A 20,802-nucleotide genomic window follows, 5' to 3' on the forward strand; every position below is an offset into this window, starting at 1 on the left:
GTTCCTGGGGAGCAGAGGAAGCTGAAGAAGATCATATTTATTGATTTTATTTTGAAATACGGATTTAGAGCTAACAATTTAATGGTGAAGACAACCAACAAGGACAGCATGGATGGGAGGAGAAGAAGAGGGCCCAAGTCTTACAGGGTTGGGCTGAACAAGTTCACCTACCTTCAGGGCCAGGCCAGTACCTTGACTTAGTGAGGACAGTGTGATCTCACTTGGGTTTTTCAGTCTTTAGTAGATACACAGGTGTAGAGAGGTATTTCTCTGAGAAAAATAGTAGTGCAAACACCATGATAAATGGCAAGTGAGTAATACAAATGTGATGGTAATGGCAAGTGGCTCTTGACCTCCGTGTGAGAGACCCAGTCGGGGTTGGGGGGCAGCCTGGAGACTCCTGGCCATCTGGTCCTCAGTGCCAGCCAAGTGTTGCCATGTGGGAATGTGGGCTCCAAGTGCTAAATCTGTCAAGTTTCCCAAAGAACCAGAAATCTTAATTTCTATGTGAAATTCCCAGAGTTAAAAATGTTGGCTCATGTTTTAAAAACCTTACGATGGGCAGACAAAATGCATCTGTGGGCTGCCAGTTTGAAACATCTGCTGAAAGTTCTTTTATGCTATGAAAAGGGGGATTGTGTGAAGTACGATGCATGTTAACATGTTAACTGTGTAGCCTTATGCCTAATACATAGCCAGTACTGAAGGGATAAAGGTACTTTTTAAATAATCGCACCATGTTTAGTTGTCTTCACCTTTAATTTGTGTAGTTAACTCTAAATCCATATTAAAAAACACGTATCAGGGTGCCTGGGTGGCTCATTCGGTAAAGTGTCTGCCTTTGGCTCAGGTCATGGTCCCGGGGTCCTGGGATCGAGCCCTGCATCGGGCTTCCTGCTCAGCAGGGAGCCTGCTTCTCCCTTTGCCTGCTGCTCCCCCTGCCTGTGCTCTCTCTCTCCCTCTGACAAATAAGTAAATAAAATCTTAAAAAAAAATAAAATAAAATAAAAAGCAAATATTATCCTACTCTAAAGTGATTAATGTGTACTAGTTTTATTTGCCTATTAATTGTTTAGTTGTTTGCCCTGTCAATTTCTTTGATGAATTCTGTATTCATGGTACAAAGTAAACATTAATCTAGTCTTACTCATGTGATAAAAGTAGAGAAGAACAAAGGATGAACAGTTTTTGGTTACTCTTTCTTATTTACCATCTACCACTTTTGCTCGATGGTGGTTGTTTCCCTCACTCCTTCTTGCTCCTTCACACTTTTGGGTCTCAGTCGCCCCGCCTGCATTAGTCGCGTGGAAGCGGAAAAGAACCGTGGCAAAGATGCCATTTTGCACCAGGCAAAGGATGACAGGAATGCAGCCTTACGACATGATGTCGTGTTTAGAGGTTTTTCATCAGTTTTAATGAAATACAAATGTGCCCAAAGCAAGTTATTAATTTTTTTCCCAGAAAAAAAGTCTTCATTTAGTATGGCCTAATCCACGTAGTTTTGTATTACAAGGATTATGTTTGGTGTGTCGCAATCTGTTGGCAATGGTCTTGGGGAATTTTATTCAGCACAAGCATCTCTGACAGTTTTGGCGTCAAGTGGGGTCAGTTACTTGTTCATGTACTTTTGGTCTTGTTGTCTCTATGTTAAAAACTCTGAAGCATAACGGAGAGGAACACTGGGAGTAACAAAATATACTTGAATATTTCTAATAGATTAAAGGCTTATAAAAACGAATCTCTGTTTTCAGCAAGTCTTTTTTTTTTTGCATTGTTTTAAAATGAGGTCATTTTATCAGCATGAGACTAAAGACTTGAAAATAATTTTTTTAGAAGAATCTTATCTAAATACAAGTTCTTAATTGAATCAATATTTTTCTCTCTTAATTTTTGTTACAGATCATGGAGGAAACAAATACGCAGATTGCTTGGCCATCAAAACTGAAGATCGGAGCCAAATCCAAGAAAGGTAAATCATGAGAGATGGAGAAATTGGTGGGTTTGATAATGGAGACTGGAATTACTGGAAGTTTGCCAGGGAGAAAATCAACCTTTATTCTTATCATGTATGTCCCCAAATATTTGTGAAATAGCAATATTTTGGGAGGTTTATCATAATTAAAAATTATGCCTTTTATCCAACAACCAAAAAAATTAGGTATTTTATTGTAATAGAAATGATATTATGGAAGATACCATAGCAAATTATGATTTCAGTGATGTCCTTTCATTTGATAGCCATGAGTCATGGTGACTCTCTGCATGTAACCACATGTTTTCAACACATAAACTCCCAGTGTTTATACTTTAGGCTTCTTCTTTTTGTACCACACGAATTTAATAGTTATTTTTTTCTCCCTCCAGTGTGTTAGAAACCTCAGGTTCCCTTTCTTGCACATTTATTCTCTTCATCTGTCAAACAGTAGTGAACCCAGTACATTTCTCTTTTAGGCTGAGTGTTTCCCTTGTGTGGCCTTTCTTCTGCTTTATTCTAGAACACACCATCCAATGCATGGATGGTCAGGAATGAAAGTATAGGCACCGTTAGTTTTTTTCCCAGATTACATAGTATTTTCAAGTGACCTGCCAGTATTTCTGGATGTTTTTTCAAAGTATAACTTTAGTCTCAACAAACTTTGTTGTGTATACTTCATTATAAGATACATGTAGTCATTAGAAGCTGATGAGAGATACTATCAAATAATTCAAAAACAATGGTTGTGCAAGCTGAACATTATCTGTTTTGGTCCAGCTTTTTTGTTGTTGCTCTTTAGTTTCATATTTGCTTTCCCTTCTCCCTATGACTTTATTGCTAAATGATACGAAACATTGAAAGATTTCTCTTTTTCTTTTCTTATTTTAGTTCAGATTGCCTTCTTTTAATCTCATTTTATTAGTTACTCATCACATGGAATGTAAATTATTTTACAGTTGTTGTGAGGACTAGCTGGACTTCAGTGTACTGGGGTTCCTACAGAAACTCTGCTCTTGTTACTTTCTCGTTTCTGATTGTGGTGGCAAGAAAGGAAAAGCCTGGGTGCTAAAGAGTCATAAGAGGACATGGTGAATTTCCAAGTGTGATTCTATAACTTCATACGTGCCTTCCATTTGACGAGTGCTATGGGATAGAGTCTTAATCTTCAGTGTGTTGAGATGATTTATACTCATTATGCTGAAGAAGAAATTACTCATTAGTGGGTTATCTTCCTATTTGGTTGTGGCCATTTAAAAATCCCTGGCCTACTACCTGAATAAATTGGAACTTGAACATAAATTGGATTCTTTTTCCCTATTGTCAGGTATTTTTACTTAAAGAATGAAATGAACTTCATTACTATCCTAATAAAAATGTAATTTGATCAGTTTCCAAGGAAACATGAATATTAAAATGATTCCAGATAATTTTGAATGGCTTATTCTCTTGCACTACCCATGCGAGGTTTTTTTTTTCCCCCACTATCATGAGAAACTGGGAATTGATTAATTTTTTTATTCAAAATGTGGTTACAGCTTTAGAGATTTTAGATAATATGGAGATAAATAGATGAGGTTAATGTTTTAAGTTAGTTTCCAGTCATTGACATACTTAACCCATTCACAGTGACCCATTCCACATTTTGATTATACATTTTGCTTTGAAAATAAAAATATTTCAGCAGTACATTTTGAGGGCATTTAGCACAATTTCCCCATGGTTAAAGTTAACCTTTGGAATTGTGCCTAAGAATTGATCCCTCCAGGCCTATGTTAACAGACATCATTTTATTTTTCCATTATTTATGAAGTGCTATGAGTGTACAGAGAGTATAGTATGATGAGCAGAATGTGCCAAAAGAGAGAGACTGAGCTCAAGGAAGGGAGAAAAAAATCAAAAATTTTCCTCAGAGGAATTTACGGTTCAGAATTTATTTACGTTGCTCTTATTACTTAAACACACAGCTGCTGAATCAGTTCTTGGCTAACATCCCTGATACGTGTATTCCCATATCAATTTTAAAATGGTTAAATTCAGAGATGAAATTTGTTTGATTATAATTTGTACTAAGTAAAAATAAAATGAAAATGGCAGCAGGACCTTCAGAAGGTAATTCTTTCATTTGATGTGGATATCTGCCTCTAAGTTGTTGTATGGAAAGCAGTTGTTAGTCTTTATTTTAAACCTTCTTCATTCTAAACTAGCATTATTCAAGAGACCCAAGAATATAAATGTGTCTAGGGATTCGTGCCATGTTTGGATGGTTATTAAATTCTAAATTCCATGGTGATACGAAGATTTGGAATATACAGATAATCCCCAGACGATGCTAGTGATACAATATAGGCGTGGGTTTGTGTTGTATTTTACTCTCTAGACTTTTTTTTTTTTTTTAAAGATTTATTTATTTATTTGACAGAGAGAGAGACAGTGAGAGAGGGAACACAAGCAGGGGGAGTGGGAGAGGGAGAAGCAGGCTTCCCGCGGAGCAGGGAGCTCGACGCGGGGCTCGATCCCAGGACCCCGGGATCATGACCTGAGCCGAAGGCAGACGCTTAACGACTGAGCCACCCAGGCGCCCTTATTTATTTATTTATTTATTTATTTATTTATTTATTTATTTATTTATTTATTTTAAAGATTTTTATTTATTTATTTGACAGAGAGAGACACAGTGAGAGAGGGAACACAAGAGAGGGAGAAGCAGGAGAGGGAGAAGCAGGCCTCCTGCCGAGCAGGAAGCCTGATGTGCGGCTCGATCCCAGGACCCTGGGATCATGACCTGAGCCGAAGGCAGACGCTCAACAACTGAGCCACCCAGGCGCCCCCTCTCTAGACTTTTGATCCTGTTGGTTGAATATATAAGCCTAGACATTTTTCGTGGCTGCTGTGACCCGTCTGCCCCCTTCTTTACCCTATCAGAGTTTAGTCCTATGCTTTATTTTTGAAGCTGCCAACCCTTTATCAGAGTGGCTGTGTGGCTGCTTTGGTTGAAGTGCTGGTAGGGAGCTGCCTGGTACAAAGGCAGAAAGCCAACGACCTGAATTTCCTGTCACTTAGAAAAATCAGATTCTTCTCTGGAGATTCTGGTTCAGTAGGTCTGCAGTGGGACTGGGAAATGTATACTCAACAAGTTCCTCTGGCGGCTTTTATGGTTAAGCTGAGTTTCGGAAACAAAAATCTTAACATCTGACTTGGAAATATCATGACTTGGGGCGCCTGGGTGGCTCAGTTGGTTAAGCGACTGCCTTCGGCTCAGGTCATGATCCTGGAGTCCCGGGATCGAGTCCCGCATCGGGCTCCCTGCTCGGCGGGGAGTCTGCTTCTCCCTCTGACCCTCCTCCCTCTCATGCCCTCTGTCTCTCATTCTCTCTCTCGCAAATAAATAAATAAAATCTTTAAAAAAAAAAATATATATCATGACTTAGTTACGAGGAGACCATGTGTTCAGAGGCAGTGGATGATGATTGCTGTTGAAAAACAGGCACAGGTCCTTCAACAGCCCCTTCTCCTGGATAATGTCCATCTTGGTTTCTAAAAACTGCACTTTTGTGGATTCATTAATTTTAAGTTTCTGTCATCTTTGCAGTCAGCATGAGCAAGCTTAGAGTGATAACTGTTGTTCTGTGTCTGTGTGAAATACAATTTTGGGTAAAAAGCCGCCTGGTAATTGTCCCTCTCTCTACCCCTTTCTTCCCTCTCTCTTCCTCTTTTACTCCTCCTCCACTCTTCTTTAACCATATAGAACACAGTGAAAAAATGTAATAGAAACATTTCCATTTAGTAAGCATGGCATTTTGGGAAAGAGCATGTTTTGTCATATAAAACTCAGGGACTATAGAATTTTTTAGAATTTACAGGTATTTGAAATTATTGGGAGGTTGAGTTCTCACTAGAGCCAGAAAGAACTGAGAATTTAAGATTCAATATAATGGACAATTAAGTAGGCAACTCTAGGGTTATTCTAATGGGGGGGTCATGATTAAGAAAAATAAAGGAATATTTAGTATTTCTTGTGTATAACACACATTTATATTGTGTGGAAGAAAATAAAATTCTTTCCAACTCTTAGATTCAGAATGCTAGAATATTCTGTCTTAAATAGAAGAACCAGAGGTTTATGTCCATGAAGATAGTACTTAAGGATTAAGATGTTTAATGCTGTAAAGCCTTACTAACAGAATAACTTTAGGCACTCATTAAAATTTTGAATATGCTATTCTGAATTACAGCCTGTTTTAAAGTAAATGCAGCTTCATTAAAGTACAGATAGCATTTTGAACAAGTTTGACTGTTTTGCTAAATAGAAGTCCTGCCAGACCTGCCTTAACAAATAGATAAAAGTGATTTGTAATGATAATTTATCACACTGGTATGATTATGCTGCGTGTGATGCTAAATGAGTTTGTTCTCTTAAATACGGTAAACATTTGTCTTACATTTTCTTTTTGCCCTTAATTTGCTCATCAGTCTCTTCTTAAACTGGCAAAGTTGTAAATGTGGGTGAAAATTGTTTAAAATTTTCATGCCAAATTCCAAATAAATGTGGTCAGCATTGTTGAAGCTTTATTGTCTTTTGCTCTGGGAAGGAGTTGTCTTACAGAATTTAAGTGATAGAAACTGTTCTCTCCAAGTGTTTCTTTTATGACAGACGATTCCGGATGCCCCAGGATAATCAGGAATGAAAGGTGTGGCTGAATTGCTTGATGTATCCTGGAGGCAATTTGGCACCAAGTTTGGCCATTTTCTTCGTCCTGGAATAAACAAGAAGATCATTAAAATGAGGTTTTATTATTTTTGGTTGCATTCCATCAGAACAAGTGATATCTAATAGGAAATCTTAGCTTGAGAAAAACTGTCGACTGTTCACTTTATTTTTTCTGGAGGAAAATGTTTTGTGAAGTGTACTTATACTTTTTTGGGGTATTCACGTTGAACTGGTTGAGGCCTTTAACATAGTATTGTTCAAAGGGCAGAGAGCAGAGAAGAGGCGTGGTACGGTGAGCTGTGTTACAGTGTTTCCAGTGGTGAGTTGTGACCTATTAGTGTCAGTGGTCATAACCAGTATGTAAAAAAATACAACTAGATTAGAATAGAAAACATTAGAGTGTAAGAGTATTGTTTTATGTCCTATGTCACTATTTACGTGTATATATAAACATATAAATATTACTAGGTCATGGTGTAAAATGAGTGACAAAGACAGGTTGGAGAGCAGGGTTCCAGATGGTCAGTTCCCCAAAGGGTAAAGAGTATATGTATTTGGTTCATCACTGTATCCTTAGCACTGTAACCAGTACGTAATTGGTACTCAGTAAATATTTGCAGATTTCCCGATACCTCAGCTCAACTCAGTCGTGGTTGTAGTGAAACCACTGATATGGATGGAGATGTAAACCACTAAGGTGTGTTGTGTAGTAGAAAGATTTAAAATCATGTCCTTCACACGGGAGTGGCATTTACTATTATGAAAAATACTGACTAATGATGTCTTTCCTGGAGACCTTTTAAGTGACTGAATGTAAGACATGATTTGTGACACACCAGTGTGGCTAAAGCTCCTTTCAATATGGTTCTGAGTGATGGAAGGAAGCGTAAGGGAAATGACCTCATCTCTGTCATTCATGGGACGCCTGAATGAGTGAAGCTCTCTGCCTTCCCTAGTAAGCTTGTAAACAAAACTTCACAAGATGCAGCCTCTTTCAGCCAGAGTTGTTGTGGCTGTTTTAATTAGTGTTTGGTTACATAATTGACAGATCACCAATAATACCGAATACCACTGTTTGTTGAGACTGAGCTGGGGCCACACACTATGCGGAATATTTTACATACATAATCTTATTTAATGATCAGAGCAACCTATGAATTTTGTGGTGATATTTTCAGTTTACAGGTAAACAAACTAAGCCACCTGAAGTAGAATAACTTGCCCAGGGTTTTACATTTAGTAAGCAGCAGACCCCAAACAAACTCAGGTCTATTTTCAGAGCCCCAAATCCACCTGGGTGAGATAGTACCTTTCTGAACACCTTTCCTTATTCCAGGGTGTTTTCAGATGTAGCCTTCAGTGGCCCTAGTACAGCTAATTACAGTCACTACTGGTAATCATCAGTTTCATAATGCCTCAGTCCGTGGGAATTACAGTGATTTGAAAGTAGGTTAAATTTAGCATATCCTTATTTTTTTAGATAACACCTCCTTTTTCAGGGGGAGTTAGATTTAAGAATTAAGAAAAACATGAAACCATACATAACTGTATACGTATTTAAAAAATGCCTGCTTCTGAATTTTAACTTTGTATTTCATATCTTCATGTGTTGTTTCCTTAGGAAGAGAGCTTTTGATTTGTCACTAAACTAAACAACTTCTAAGGTGGATTTAAAAGGAAAATAATCTCAGAATGTGTTATAAATTTTGCTTGCTTTTCTGCTTTTCAGTCTTTGAAAGCAGTTTCTTTGACCTGCTCAGGAGCCATTGTCTTTCTGCTGGGGAGAAAGATTTTGTATTTAACATATTTGTATATATTGTTAATGTGACTGATCATCAGTTGATGAATGCTAATTGGGAGCCAAGAGTAGGAATTCAGCCAAAGAACTTGATAACTTATATGCAGTGTACTAATAGTTACTCTGGTTAGAGAGAACATGGTCTAAGTAGGACCTCTCAGAGGAGGATGGAGATCCATGGTATTTCTAGTTCCTAAAGTTCCCAGTATAGTTAATAAAAAGCTTATAAAATTAGCGTGTATTTTAAATGTATAATTGGTCAGTACATCTCTTTCTACATGAATGACTACATTTGTAGATAGTGCCAAATATACAAATTTGAGACCCTTTCTGAATACCATGTGTACTCACAGACACAGACACACACGCATACACACAGTCTTACAGATGAGGTGATTTGTGCTATGTGATACACTAGCAGGACTAAGGACCTGAGCTTGTGTTCATTTCTTGAGCTCCACTTGGCTCCCCTGTCTTCCCTTCTGAAGCCCCCAAGGGTTGGCTTTCTTGTTCATCTAATAATTGCTGCAGGCTAGCTGCTCCTTCCAGTCTCTCCTCTCTCTCCTCTATCAGGGCCACAGAAGAAGATGGTTTTAGTTTTTCAATTGTTCTCTAAGCCTGAAATAAGTAAACATATCTGCCAGTTTTGTTTTTTTTTTTTAAAGAAAGATTTTCAATGAACTTAATCAGGAAACAAATTTAGAGTGGAATGGAGCAGTGAGAAAATAAATGGAAAAAGTGAAAGCATTAAGAGAGTGAGAAGACATGCCAGAGACGGGGAGAGAATATTTGCACAGGCCAGATCTGATAAAGGACTGTTACCCAGAATATACAAAGAATTCTTAAAACTCAACAATAAGGAAATGAAAAACCCAATCAAAAAATGGCCAAAAGACCTGAACAGACAGCATACCAGAGAAGATGTACAGATGGCAAATAAACATATGAAAAGATACTCAACATCATATGTTGTTAGGGAATTGCAAATTAAAACAATGTGATACTACTATGCATATTATCAGAATGGCCTAAATCCAAGACACTGACAACACCACATGCTGGTGAGGATGTGGAGCACCAGGAACTCTCATTCATGGCTGGTAGAAATGCAAAATGGTACAGCTACTTTGGAAGACAGTTTGGCAGTTTCTTATAAAACTAAACATATTCTTACTATACAATTCAGCAGTTGCACTCTTTGATATTTCCCTAAGTGAGTTGAAAACTTATGTTCACACAAAAATATTTATAGCAACTTTATTCATAGTCACCAAACTTGAAAGCAACCATGATGTCCTTCAGTAGGTGAGTGGATAAATAAACTGTGGTCCATCCAGACAAAAGAATATTACTCAGCACTAAAAAGATGAACTATCAAGCCATGAAAAGACATGGAGAAACCTTAAATGCATATTGCTAAGTGAAAGATACCAATGCTCCTACTGTATGATTCCAACTATATGGCATTCTGGAAAAGGCAAAACTATGGAGACAGTAAATATTAGTAGTTAGTGATCATTAGGGATTTGGGGGAAAGGAAGGATGAATAGGCAGAGCACAGAGGATTTTTTAGGGCAGTGAAATTATTCTGTGTGATCTAAAATGGTTCATATATGTCATTATAATAAAACCCTTAGAATGATTTTGATGTTGATGTGATGTTGATGGTAGGGAAGGTAGTACCCATGTGTGGGGAGGAGCATATATGGAAACTCTCTGTACTTTCCACTGCGTTCTGCTCTGAACCTGAAACTGCTCTAAAAATTAAAGTATATTTTACAAAACAGAGACCTAGATCCTGGGCACAACACTTTAATCAGCATTGTAAAGTGTATTACATGAAAAGATGATGTTATATGATCCCTAGTAACTCCTTAATGTGTAAGTTTCAAAGGACCATAAAATCTCTGAAGAACCAATAAAAAGTTTTGTGAAATTAAGAATGAAAGAAAGATGGTTCAACAGTGAATCACAGTCTGTTATTCCCCAAGAGGTGACTGGAGCCAAGATTGATTTTCCATCACTCGCCTGTCTCTGTGACCACTGCCTTTTATTTGGAAGAGCACCCTTTCTCTGTCTTCTAGTTTCCTGAGCAGATGCTTTTAAGTCCCTCTCCTTTAGTGAAGAAAGTGCCATCCCAGGCTTTTTCCCACTGGTAATTCTTTCCTCTGTTAAATCCCGTGAGGAGGAAGGATGAAAATACTTCTTATTTACCTACCTTATAATAGGATTGTGGTAGGTGTGTTACCTGTGTTATCTCTTAATCTTCGTACTAACCCACATGAAAGACTATTATCATATGCTTTATACACATTAGTGATGTGGAGAGATGATACAGCTTTTTCAAGGTCATAGAGTTCGAAGTGGTGGAATTAGAATATAAACTTTGATTTCAAAGATCAAGGTATTGGGGCGCCTGGGTGGCGCAGTCGATTAAGCAGTTAAGCATCTCACTCTTGGTTTCCTCTCAGGTTGTAGTCTCAGGGTTCTGAGATTGAGCCCTGTGTTGGCCCCCTCTCTCTGCCCCTTCCCCCCCCCCTGCAAAATAAATAAATAAATCTTAAAAAAAAAAAATCAAGGTATTTTCCTCCAGTCCATAAGCATGCACATAGGTGCTAAATGAGAAGCGTTTGGTCACCAAAGGAATAGATATTCACCAACACATTCACTTAAGAAAACTCAGAATATGTTTCTTAATTATCTTTAAGAAGAAAGGCAATCCTAACTCCTTATCCACATTTAGAAGCTTATTGAATAATGCATCCAGTAAGCTTCTTCTTAATGCATCTTTTTAAAACTTTCAACCTAGATTTATTTTAATCATTTTTTTGTGCTTTTTTGCAGTATATTTCTTCCCTCTTCTCCTCTTTTGAAACCCATTAATGGTTTTACTGGAATTTATATACTTTTATCTGGAGTAGTGGTTATCAACCTAGCATAATTTTTTTAAAAGATTTTATTTATTTATTTGAGAGAGAGCATGAGCAGAGGAGAGGGGCAGAGGGAGAGGGAGAAGCAGACTCCCTGCTGAGCAGGGAGCCATCCCAGGACCCTGGGATCATGACCTGAGCCGAAGGCAGACACTTAACTGAGTGAGCCACCCGGGAGCCCCAGCATGTTTTTTTTTTTTTTTTTTTAAGATTTATTTATTTATTTGAAACAGAGAGAGAGCATGGGGGAGGGACAAAGGGAGAGGAAGACAGAGAATCTCAAGCTGACCTTGCTCAGTGCAGAGCCTGCGCGGGGCATAATCTCACAACCCTGAGATCATGACATGAGCTGAAATCAAGAGTTGGACGCTTAGCCAACTGAGCCACCCAGGCACCCCAACCTAGCATAATTTTATCCCCCAGCATACATTTAGCAAGGTCTAGAGATATTTCTGGTGCCACAACTGGGAGGTGGGGCTGCTGGCATCTGTTCGGTAGAGCCAGAGATGATGCTCAACATCCTACGATGCACCAGACAGCCCTCACAACAGGAGTTGTCTGGAGCAAAATGTCAGCGTGTAAGGTTGAGAAACACCAAGCTGGAAGAGCAGGCGTGATCACAAGAGACTGCTGTGTGCATAGCACTGGATTCTTGTTGGAACATTTCATGAAGCTAAGCGTATGTGTAACTGGCTCCCTTTCACAGCATTAGAGATTGGATAGTGACTCCTGAAGGACGAATGTACATATGTAACATAGGTGAGCGGACAGAATTCCAGCGAAAGATAACACATGGTAGGACGGCAGGTCTACCCATTTTAAAAGCCACTTGGCCATCAGTTTTTCATTATATAGTTTGTACCTCTTTAACTGCTTGTTTATTTTCTATGAGTGTTTCAGGCGCGGTCCCCAGTTGCGCCTTGTGGCTCCAGTGCTGGGAGATGGATCAGCTACCCTCCAGTTCCTGCTGCCTGGGTCTTTCATTCCTCTTTCTGGAATGTGTAGTTGTGATAACTGTGACAGTTTCTGAGGTTTGTGACCATATTTGAACACCATGGTGGTGCAGTTGCAAACAGAGCTAACTATGCTCAGGCATTTTTCACTGACTAAAGAAGATAATTTAAATCATAATGGCATCTTCATTTCTTCAGATTGCCTTTTTGTGCCATTAAAGCATGGTTTGAGGTTTATTATAACATTTTTATACAAACCTATTTTATACAAATATAGTAACAGACATTTTCATCAAAAGATATTAGATTTCAGGAATGAGGAGTTACATTCTCTTTATATCTTGTTGCCAGAAATTACTCTTTTTTATTTTTAAAGATTTTTATTTATTTGAGAGAGAGACAGACCATGAGCGGGGGAGGGACAGAGGCAGAGGGAGAAGCAGGGAGTCCGACAGGAACAGCGACAGCAGGGCTCGATCCCAGGACCCTGGGATCATGACCCAAGCTGAAGGCAGACACTTAACTGACTGAGCCACCCAGGCATCCCCAGAAATTACCCTTGAAGCAAAATAAGTCCTGCCTGAAATAAAAATAAAATGAGAACACAGCATATGTATGGTTTTGGTCTATGCAATTAGTGACTTATTATTACTTTATGAAAATGGGTTCATTTTATATACATAGACATTTCTGCAGTTGGATTTTTCCTCTTAAAAATTAATAAGAGAACACCTTCCGTATAAAGCACGTAAGTAATGTAAGAAATGCTATTGTGTATGTGTGGGTAAAGATACATCAATAATATATTTTGACAGATCTGTTTTGGTGGACACTGGGTTCTCTTTTCTTTTTTTTTCTACAGTGAATGTTAAATGTATTTGTCTACTTGTTTAAGCTTTTCTGTTGCAAGAATTCTTAAGCCATAGGTAATGAGCAACTTTAATATTTTTTACGGTTGCCACTTTGTCTTCCTAAATGACTGTTGAACTCCTACCAGGCAGGGACTGGATTCTGGAAAAGGAAGACTCTTCCTCCCATCTTTGTCAACATTGTGCTTTCCCATCCTCCGCCATCCTAAATAGTATAAAATACGGTGTCTCATGCACTCCCTTAATTAATAGGAAAGCTGAGCATTTTTCATCTGTTCATGGAACACTTATTTGTATTACTCTGTGGACTGTTTTTCTTCACCTTTTGTTGATTTATTTGTATCCTTTCCCTGTTCTAGTTAGTTATTCATCTTTTTTTCTAATGAATTGTTTTTTCTACTCTGAAGTTTAAGATTGCTAATGCTTCTAATTGTAGTATCCAAACCCCTCATTTCTTACCATTAACATTTATTTATAAGTAATTTGTGGATCATTTCAATTTCAAACTAGAAAGAAATGAATTGACCTTAAATAGTGGTAATGTATTAATTTTTGAAGGACTGTAGAAAAGTGTGCATTAAATTTTAGGGCATTGGATTTATAAAGTAAACTGTTTAAATATTAGATCTTCAACATTAACAGTATAGAAATTTTATATGCACATAGACATATATATGTGTATGTATGTGTGTATGTTTATTGGCAAGGGATGAGAAATATTTAAAACTTCAGTGACTCTTATATAATGTTATAAGTTGTTTGGCTTTATTTCCATGATTTGGGCTTTTGTTTTTGTATATTAGTAGGAAAAGTTTCTGAAAATTTTTCCAATCTCTCATAGTCAAGGGAAGGACACTTAAATACATTATTTTGGATCGACTTGTATTCTGTTTCTACACTGTCTCTGAAATTTCCAGAGTGGGATCCTTAAATAAGAGTATTTATGTTTTGGAATAATTTACTTCCTTTTCAACACTCAGCTTACTTAAGAGAACAAAAACCATTTTGCATTGCCGTATTTCAGAAGTACCCTTTTCCTTTCTTTGTGTGATCCAAGCTCTTTCTCAAATCTGACATAGCACCAGGGAGTCCTGATTTATTTCACTTAGCTTGGAGGTACATGTGAATTTAGGAAAGTGAGGGAGAAGAAAGGAAAGAGGACTTTCAGCCACCAAAGATAAACATATTTGAAATCAAGCAGTATGTCCCTATTTCCTTTGCTTTCACCATCAAATGCATGTATTCTAATCTAACCCTCTTGGGTTTTCTCCTTAGGTCAGTGCCTAATACATTTTTACATCATAGGTTTTATAACATTCTCTCTTTCCACACCTGAAAAATGTAATATCTACATAGTCTAAGTTTGAAAATTCATTAAATTCCATTGCAAAATATTTTTTAGTTTTGAGTGAAGTTTGTTTCATCGACATTGTGTTATGTTCTGTTTCCCAAGCCCTGTGCCATCTCACACCTTTATATATGGTGTGTCTGCTGCAGAAGGGCATCCTCATCCTCCACCCTTCTTTTTCTAGGTGATCAACTCCTAGTCATTCTTCTACATCCATTGCAGATGACATGTCTTCCTGGAAAACTTCACCCACCCTCCAGATGGAGTTTAATACTCTGTTCCATGCACTAACTCAGTACCTTATCCATACTTAGGTTTTGGCACTTTTTGTGCTTGTGTTGTGTCAGCCTAGACATTTGCCTTTCCTTCTGGATTGTGAGCTCATGGACCCGTGTCCAAGGCCAAGATGTCTTACTCCCTTCTGTGTGCATGGTGCCTGCCAGGAAGGTGGAGTTATACATTATAAGTTAAAGTTTACATTATCATTTAAGTTTAGAATAAATTTGAAATTAATTCAACAATGATTTAAGTCTTTCTGGTATCTTTTGAATAACTTTTTGAGAAAGTGAAAAATGGCTCTGGCAGCTAGGCCACAGTATTCCCAATTGAACATAAATACCTCTCACAGAATATAAATAATCACACAAGGCTACTCCTTGAGTATGTATGGAGCAAGACAGAGACAAAGACACTGTGCAACCACAGAAGTAATAAAACACCCTTCTCTTGTGACTGACATGAGTGATCGTTGCTGCTTTATCAACGATGACTCCAACTCAGCTTTAGTCCTCTGCCTTCTAGATTAAATTTGCCAGGATAATGAATTGCCCCCACTTCCGCCAGCTTCCATTCCAGATCTGGCTTCTACTTTCCTAGGCCCTCAGAACAAATCTGAATTCTGTAGTGAGCGTCTTGTAATTTCCTTTAGTGAACTCTTCCTCTTGCTACAGCTAAAGAAAGCTTGCTTTATTTACTACAAATGTGTTCCTGGTGGTATTTGGCTAGTGGGCACTCTGGTGAGTGTTGGAGGAACTTAAGAAAGAAGCATGGACCTCAGTCTCTGCCCCTTGGATACTTAAGAGTTTGACCAGGGCTTCCTGCTCCACTCCCTTTAAACATTTTTTTTTTTTTAAATGGCATTGTTTGCCATCAGGACTAGAATAGTTCAGAGGAGGAGGAAGAGAGTGCAATCCACAGCCAAAGAAACTCTTCAGGAGTTGGTAGTTCCTAGTGTGGATCACAAAATGATGGGTAGGGGTGGGGCATTCTGTATAGGAAAGGCTCAAAGCTGAGAGGGATCACTGTTTGCTGGAGGAAGGGAATAGGCTGCTTGATGAAAGGGAGAGATGGAAGAGTTGGTGACTAGTAAGGTTGGACCGGTGGGGCAGGTCCATGAGGACCATGACCTCATGAGAACTCATCAATGTGTGACAGTGGAGGCTGGGGTAGGGGTGGTCACAGGAGATGACTGATAGCCATTGTAGGAATGGGATAAAGACTGGAAGATGAGTATAGTAGATCATATTTGATGACACTGGGATCAAGGAGACTTCTTAAAAGGTGAATCAGCAGAACATGGTGGTTTGACAAAAGCAAGGAGTTGGTTGCTATAGCAGATGCTGTTGATGTGCTTTTAGCCCAGCCCTGAGTTTCCCTGTGGTGGGCATTTCCCATTCACACGGACAGCTTCCCATGTTAGGTGCTGGGTGCCTGAGCTCCCCTTCCAGAGCACTTTGTTCAGCACTGAGGGAGCTTACTCTTCTGGTTCAGAGCAGCCTGGAAGTGCTGGTGCTGGTTCTAGCAAGTGAACTCTCCCAGGGGCAGCCTTCAGCCAGTGAAGGACTGGAATCAGAAAACAAATGTCCATTTTCCCCGTCTGTCTGTGGGACAGGTCTGAGGTACGTTATTCATGTCTCCTTAGAATATCCCAGGGGAATTGAGTCCCAGCAGTGCCTGCTCTGTCCCACTCCCTTCATTGGCTTTCCTCTCTCTTCAGTAATATTTTCCTTACTCTCTGACTGATGCTCCCTGGGATCACCTCCTGAATAAACTATCTCAGGTAACACACACAAACCCAAGTCCTTGTCTCAGTGTCTTTTGCAGGGAAACCCAAACTAATATAGGTATCCTGGATGATTGGGATAATCATTATGCTGTGACAAATGGAGTTGGTATACTTTCCATTGTTAATTAATGACACTGTTGTTTAGTGAAAAGCTGACTCATCCCAAGTGTATTTTATATGCCAGTGCAGAAGTATGGCAAAAATGATTTAAGAGTTCACGGCTCATTTTGAGAAAAAAATAATGCTCCAGACCATCTGCAAAAGTATTAAAATGATCCCAAATGGAGCATAGGTACTTGAAGCAGTTTCCAGGCACATCAAATTGTTGTCAACAAAAAGAAAAATATATACCAAGGGGAGAAGCAAGAAGAGAGAAAAGTCTGAGAAGCCATGATTTTGGCAGGTTAGGGAAAAGAATGTCAGTGGGCAAGCAAGGCAGGAGCCCTGAGCTCCCCCCTCTGGGTATGATCCAGGTGGTTTAGGGATCCCAGGCCCTTGGCAGCTACACTCTGATTCCTGCGTGGTTAGGAAGCATTGATTATTGATCACAGGAGAAAGGACCTAGCCATGGGATCATTTCTGTCCACTTGTACTCTCCTGAAGCTCATGGTGAGTGATTTGAGCCAAGTTAGGAAAAATATTTCCGTTACTAACAATATAGTTGATATGTGTGCTCTGTGGGGATTCTGAAATATTTACTTGACAGTAATAAGCATTAGAATTTCATTCTTTTCCTATTTTTCCTCATGATCACATTAGCATCTAAATATTTTGGAAGTCAGCACTGGATGGAGTTTTATAGATAAATGGCATGAAAATTGCTTATAACTAAAGGAAGCCGTGTATCCATCTGGTTTCCATGAATAATCATACCTGCGTTCTTCAGAGTTTGGAACTGATCCCTGACTGAAAAGATGCCCACACGGGTGGTCCTGTCCATTACGTTCTCTGAGAAATGAATCCTTGGCTTTCCTGAGTCTCGTATTCTGTGTGAAACTTTATTCTAGAAGGAAAGGGATAGCGTTTATTGTTGTTTTTTTTTTTTTCTCCTAAAATCTATTAGAGACTCTTAATTCTATTGAAACAAGTTTAAATCATGGTCACGTTAGTGGCCTTTGAGAGAAGCAGCAGAATCTAGAAAGGAACAGGCAGCAACTAATATTTAGGGGTGCCTTTCTGTGAAAGAAAATGTTAATAGATGGAGTGGTTGCTTGACACAATCGTGAAATGAGTTTACTGTTTCATTTTTCTTTTTCTTTTCCATAAGAATAATAGTTACTTGAATGAATTAGGCTGAGAATATATAGAAATGAAATTGACACTAGAGAAAATAGGGCAGAGCTGAGGATGGAGCTATCTCTAGCAGGGGTAGGTCCAGGCTTCAGTAGGTGTTGGGGCTTGGTTAATTAGCCTTGTACTGTTGACCTCACTTTGTGAGTCTTTCCACTGACACTGGGCTCATTTTAACAAAATAGCCTATTTCAATTTCTGGTTTCTATAGTCCCCATTAGACTCCACCAGATACAGTCATGGATTTAAAGACTGGGGTCACTGATTCTGCCAGGTACATGTTCAGTAGAATTCTTGGCTTATATTGTATGTTCTCAATAAAATATGCATTAAACTGGTTCGAATGTATATTCCTGAATTTGGTGAGAAGGAAGAGAAAAGAGTAATGATTATGATAGATTTAAGGTAAAGGGGAGAAAATTGAGTGTAACTTTATTTTTGTCTGTTTGGTAAGGGGGTGACTTGGAGACTTGAAGAACCTAGGGAAGGTTCAGGACAGCTTCTTATGGAAAATGCAATAGATATGAATAAAAAAACTTGCCAAACCAAATTAGTATCCAGCTAAGGCTGCATAATATAACTTTGCAGTCAGATTTCTTAGGACAGTTACATGTTTTTTTTCCAGTTCTTTGCTCAGCAGTGGAAAACATAGGGGGACCTGTGGTGGAAGATGGTAATATGGGTAGGACAGAAAGCCAGTGAGGGGGGTATTTTAGGGTGTTTGATGAGAGGGCAAAATGGATGACCTTGGAGTGTGATGGTGCAGGGAAATTTGAAGCCAGCAGGGAAGCTGGAGAGAGGCAGGGAACTGGGAATCATAGTAACCTAGAGAACTTGTAGGGTTGAGGGTATTCAAGAGTTGCATTGGTAGAAGGTTGTAGCCACAGAAGTAGCTGTCAAGAAGTCTTAAAAGTGGAATAGTCAGGATTATAGTGAGGTCCATTTCATGGCTGGGTTTGTGGGTTATTAATGTATAACCAGTTTTACAATTCAGTAATTCTCAGCACCTTTAGGATGGCTTAGCAAAATTAGATTGGATTCTTTAAACAAGCAATAAGAAACTTACCAATGAATTAAAACCAAGTAAGATGGAAACAGTTAGTGTCAATATGACTCTAGTTTACTAAATTCTATGATTTTAAAGCTGATAAGCCAAGCTAATATTCCTTTAGTAATTGACTTTCATGTATGGAAGAATGACTTATGTAACAGCGAGCTAATGCCTTTGCTAGCCAGTTTTAAAATGTTACATGTGCAAACACCTCATAACTTATGCATGTTTTCCAGTGAGAATTACATCATAGGTCGAAAGAAAACAAATGCATCCATGGTTCTTAAATGTTACATAAGCTAGCAACTTCATAACTTCCTAGTTACATAATCTGAAGTCATTATATAATCTCATGACTCCTTACAAGGGGAAAAAAGTTATATTTCACATAGAAATTCAGTGATTGGATAAAGAACAAGAGTGTGTGTGTGTGCACACACGCGCGCGCATGTGTAATTTTGCAAATACACAAATACTTAAGTACTAGTTAGAATTGCTCTGGCATCTCTCTGGCTGCTTCCCTTACAGCATCCCAGTGAACATGGAGGTCTCCTTTCATTTCCAGAACACAGGGAATGTTCTCCGCCCCGTCAGCCTTTCCTTCTATTCCTGGCCTTTGACTCTGCCTGAGTAGCCATTTATGTTCATCCTCTTAATTGGTTGCTTGAAGAGGCAGAGTCTGTTGGTAGTTTCTGAGACGTGTAGGGTTTGGCTTTCTCAAACTGGCAGTCCCCACAAAATGTCTGTCCTTAGCCATGGCTGCCTCTATCCTGATGAGGCAGACAGGGTGCCTTCAAGTTTTTGATTCTTCTTGTACCTCCAATTGCTCATCATGAGATCCAGCCTCCCTTATTGAGAAAGACGTTCAAGAGATGAGGGCAGATCAGAGTCTCTGAGGATCTTGTTGCCAGACCTGACTGTGTCTCTTCCTTTACTGCCTAGCATCTCATTTGAACTCAGATACCTGTCTGATGCAGGGGTAAGCTGACATACACTAGCTCCCTTTGAAATTACAAGTACAGTTGGCTCAAAACCCTCCCCATTTGCAGTGCAAATTGGAGTCCTCAATAGCAATTTGGTGGGGGTGGGTTTTGGGAGACTTTCATCTAGTCATTTCTACCTTATTTAAAGTCTGGGATGGGACACCTGGGTGGCTCAGTCAGTTAGGCGTCCAACTCTTGATTTCGGCTCAGGTCATGATCTCAGGGTTGTGAGATCGAGCCCTGTGTTGGGCTCTGTGCTCAGTGTGGAGTCTGCTTGAAAGTCTCTCTCTCTGCCCCTCCCCCATCCACACACACTCAAGCTTCCTCTCTCTTTCTCATTCTTTCTCTCTCAAAATAAAATCTTAAAAAAAAAAAAAAAAGTGTGGCTTAATTTTCTGTCCTGTGCCTGTTACTATGTATTAAAGACAAGGGCACAGACTTTTCTTTTGGATTTTCTTCTTGCAAATGCCAACCATACAGGACATGTGCATTTGTGACAGACTTTTTTTTTTATAAAGATTTTATTTATTTAGTTGAGAGAGAGTGTGCCAGTGAGAGAGCAGAAGCAGAAGGAGCAGCAGAGGGAGAGGGAGAAGCAGGCTCCCCATTGATCAGGGAGTTTGATGCGGGGCTCGATCCTTAGGACCCTGGGACTATGACTATGACGTGAGCCGAAGGCAGTCGCTTAACGGACTGAGCCACCCAGGCGCCCCATTTGTGGTAGACTTAAATGTGTGGGGCAGCAGGAGATTTTGCTTAGCCTGCTCTTTCTTTCTGAGACTTTCCTCTTTCTGGCAGCCTCCTCCCTACTGCAGTCCCCTGACTCCAGGCT

General features: G+C 39.1%; 1 protein-coding gene across 3 annotated transcripts in view; it reads left to right on the forward strand.

The window, feature by feature from the left end:
- LOC118019903 (protein bicaudal C homolog 1) overlaps nucleotides 1–20,802 on the forward strand; it is a 279,876-nt gene that overhangs the window by 163,770 nt on the left and 95,304 nt on the right. For all 3 annotated transcript variants that reach the window (XM_035019553.1, XM_035019561.1, XM_035019545.1), the window contains exon 3: nucleotides 1,900–1,969. In XM_035019553.1, the coding sequence (XP_034875444.1) occupies nucleotides 1,900–1,969 (70 nt within the window). The remainder of the gene's footprint in view (nucleotides 1–1,899; nucleotides 1,970–20,802) is intronic.

Source organism: Mirounga leonina, unplaced genomic scaffold, assembly GCF_011800145.1.
Source record: "Mirounga leonina isolate KUSES-001 unplaced genomic scaffold, KU_Mleo_1.0 Mir_109, whole genome shotgun sequence".
NCBI lineage: Eukaryota > Metazoa > Chordata > Mammalia > Carnivora > Phocidae > Mirounga > Mirounga leonina.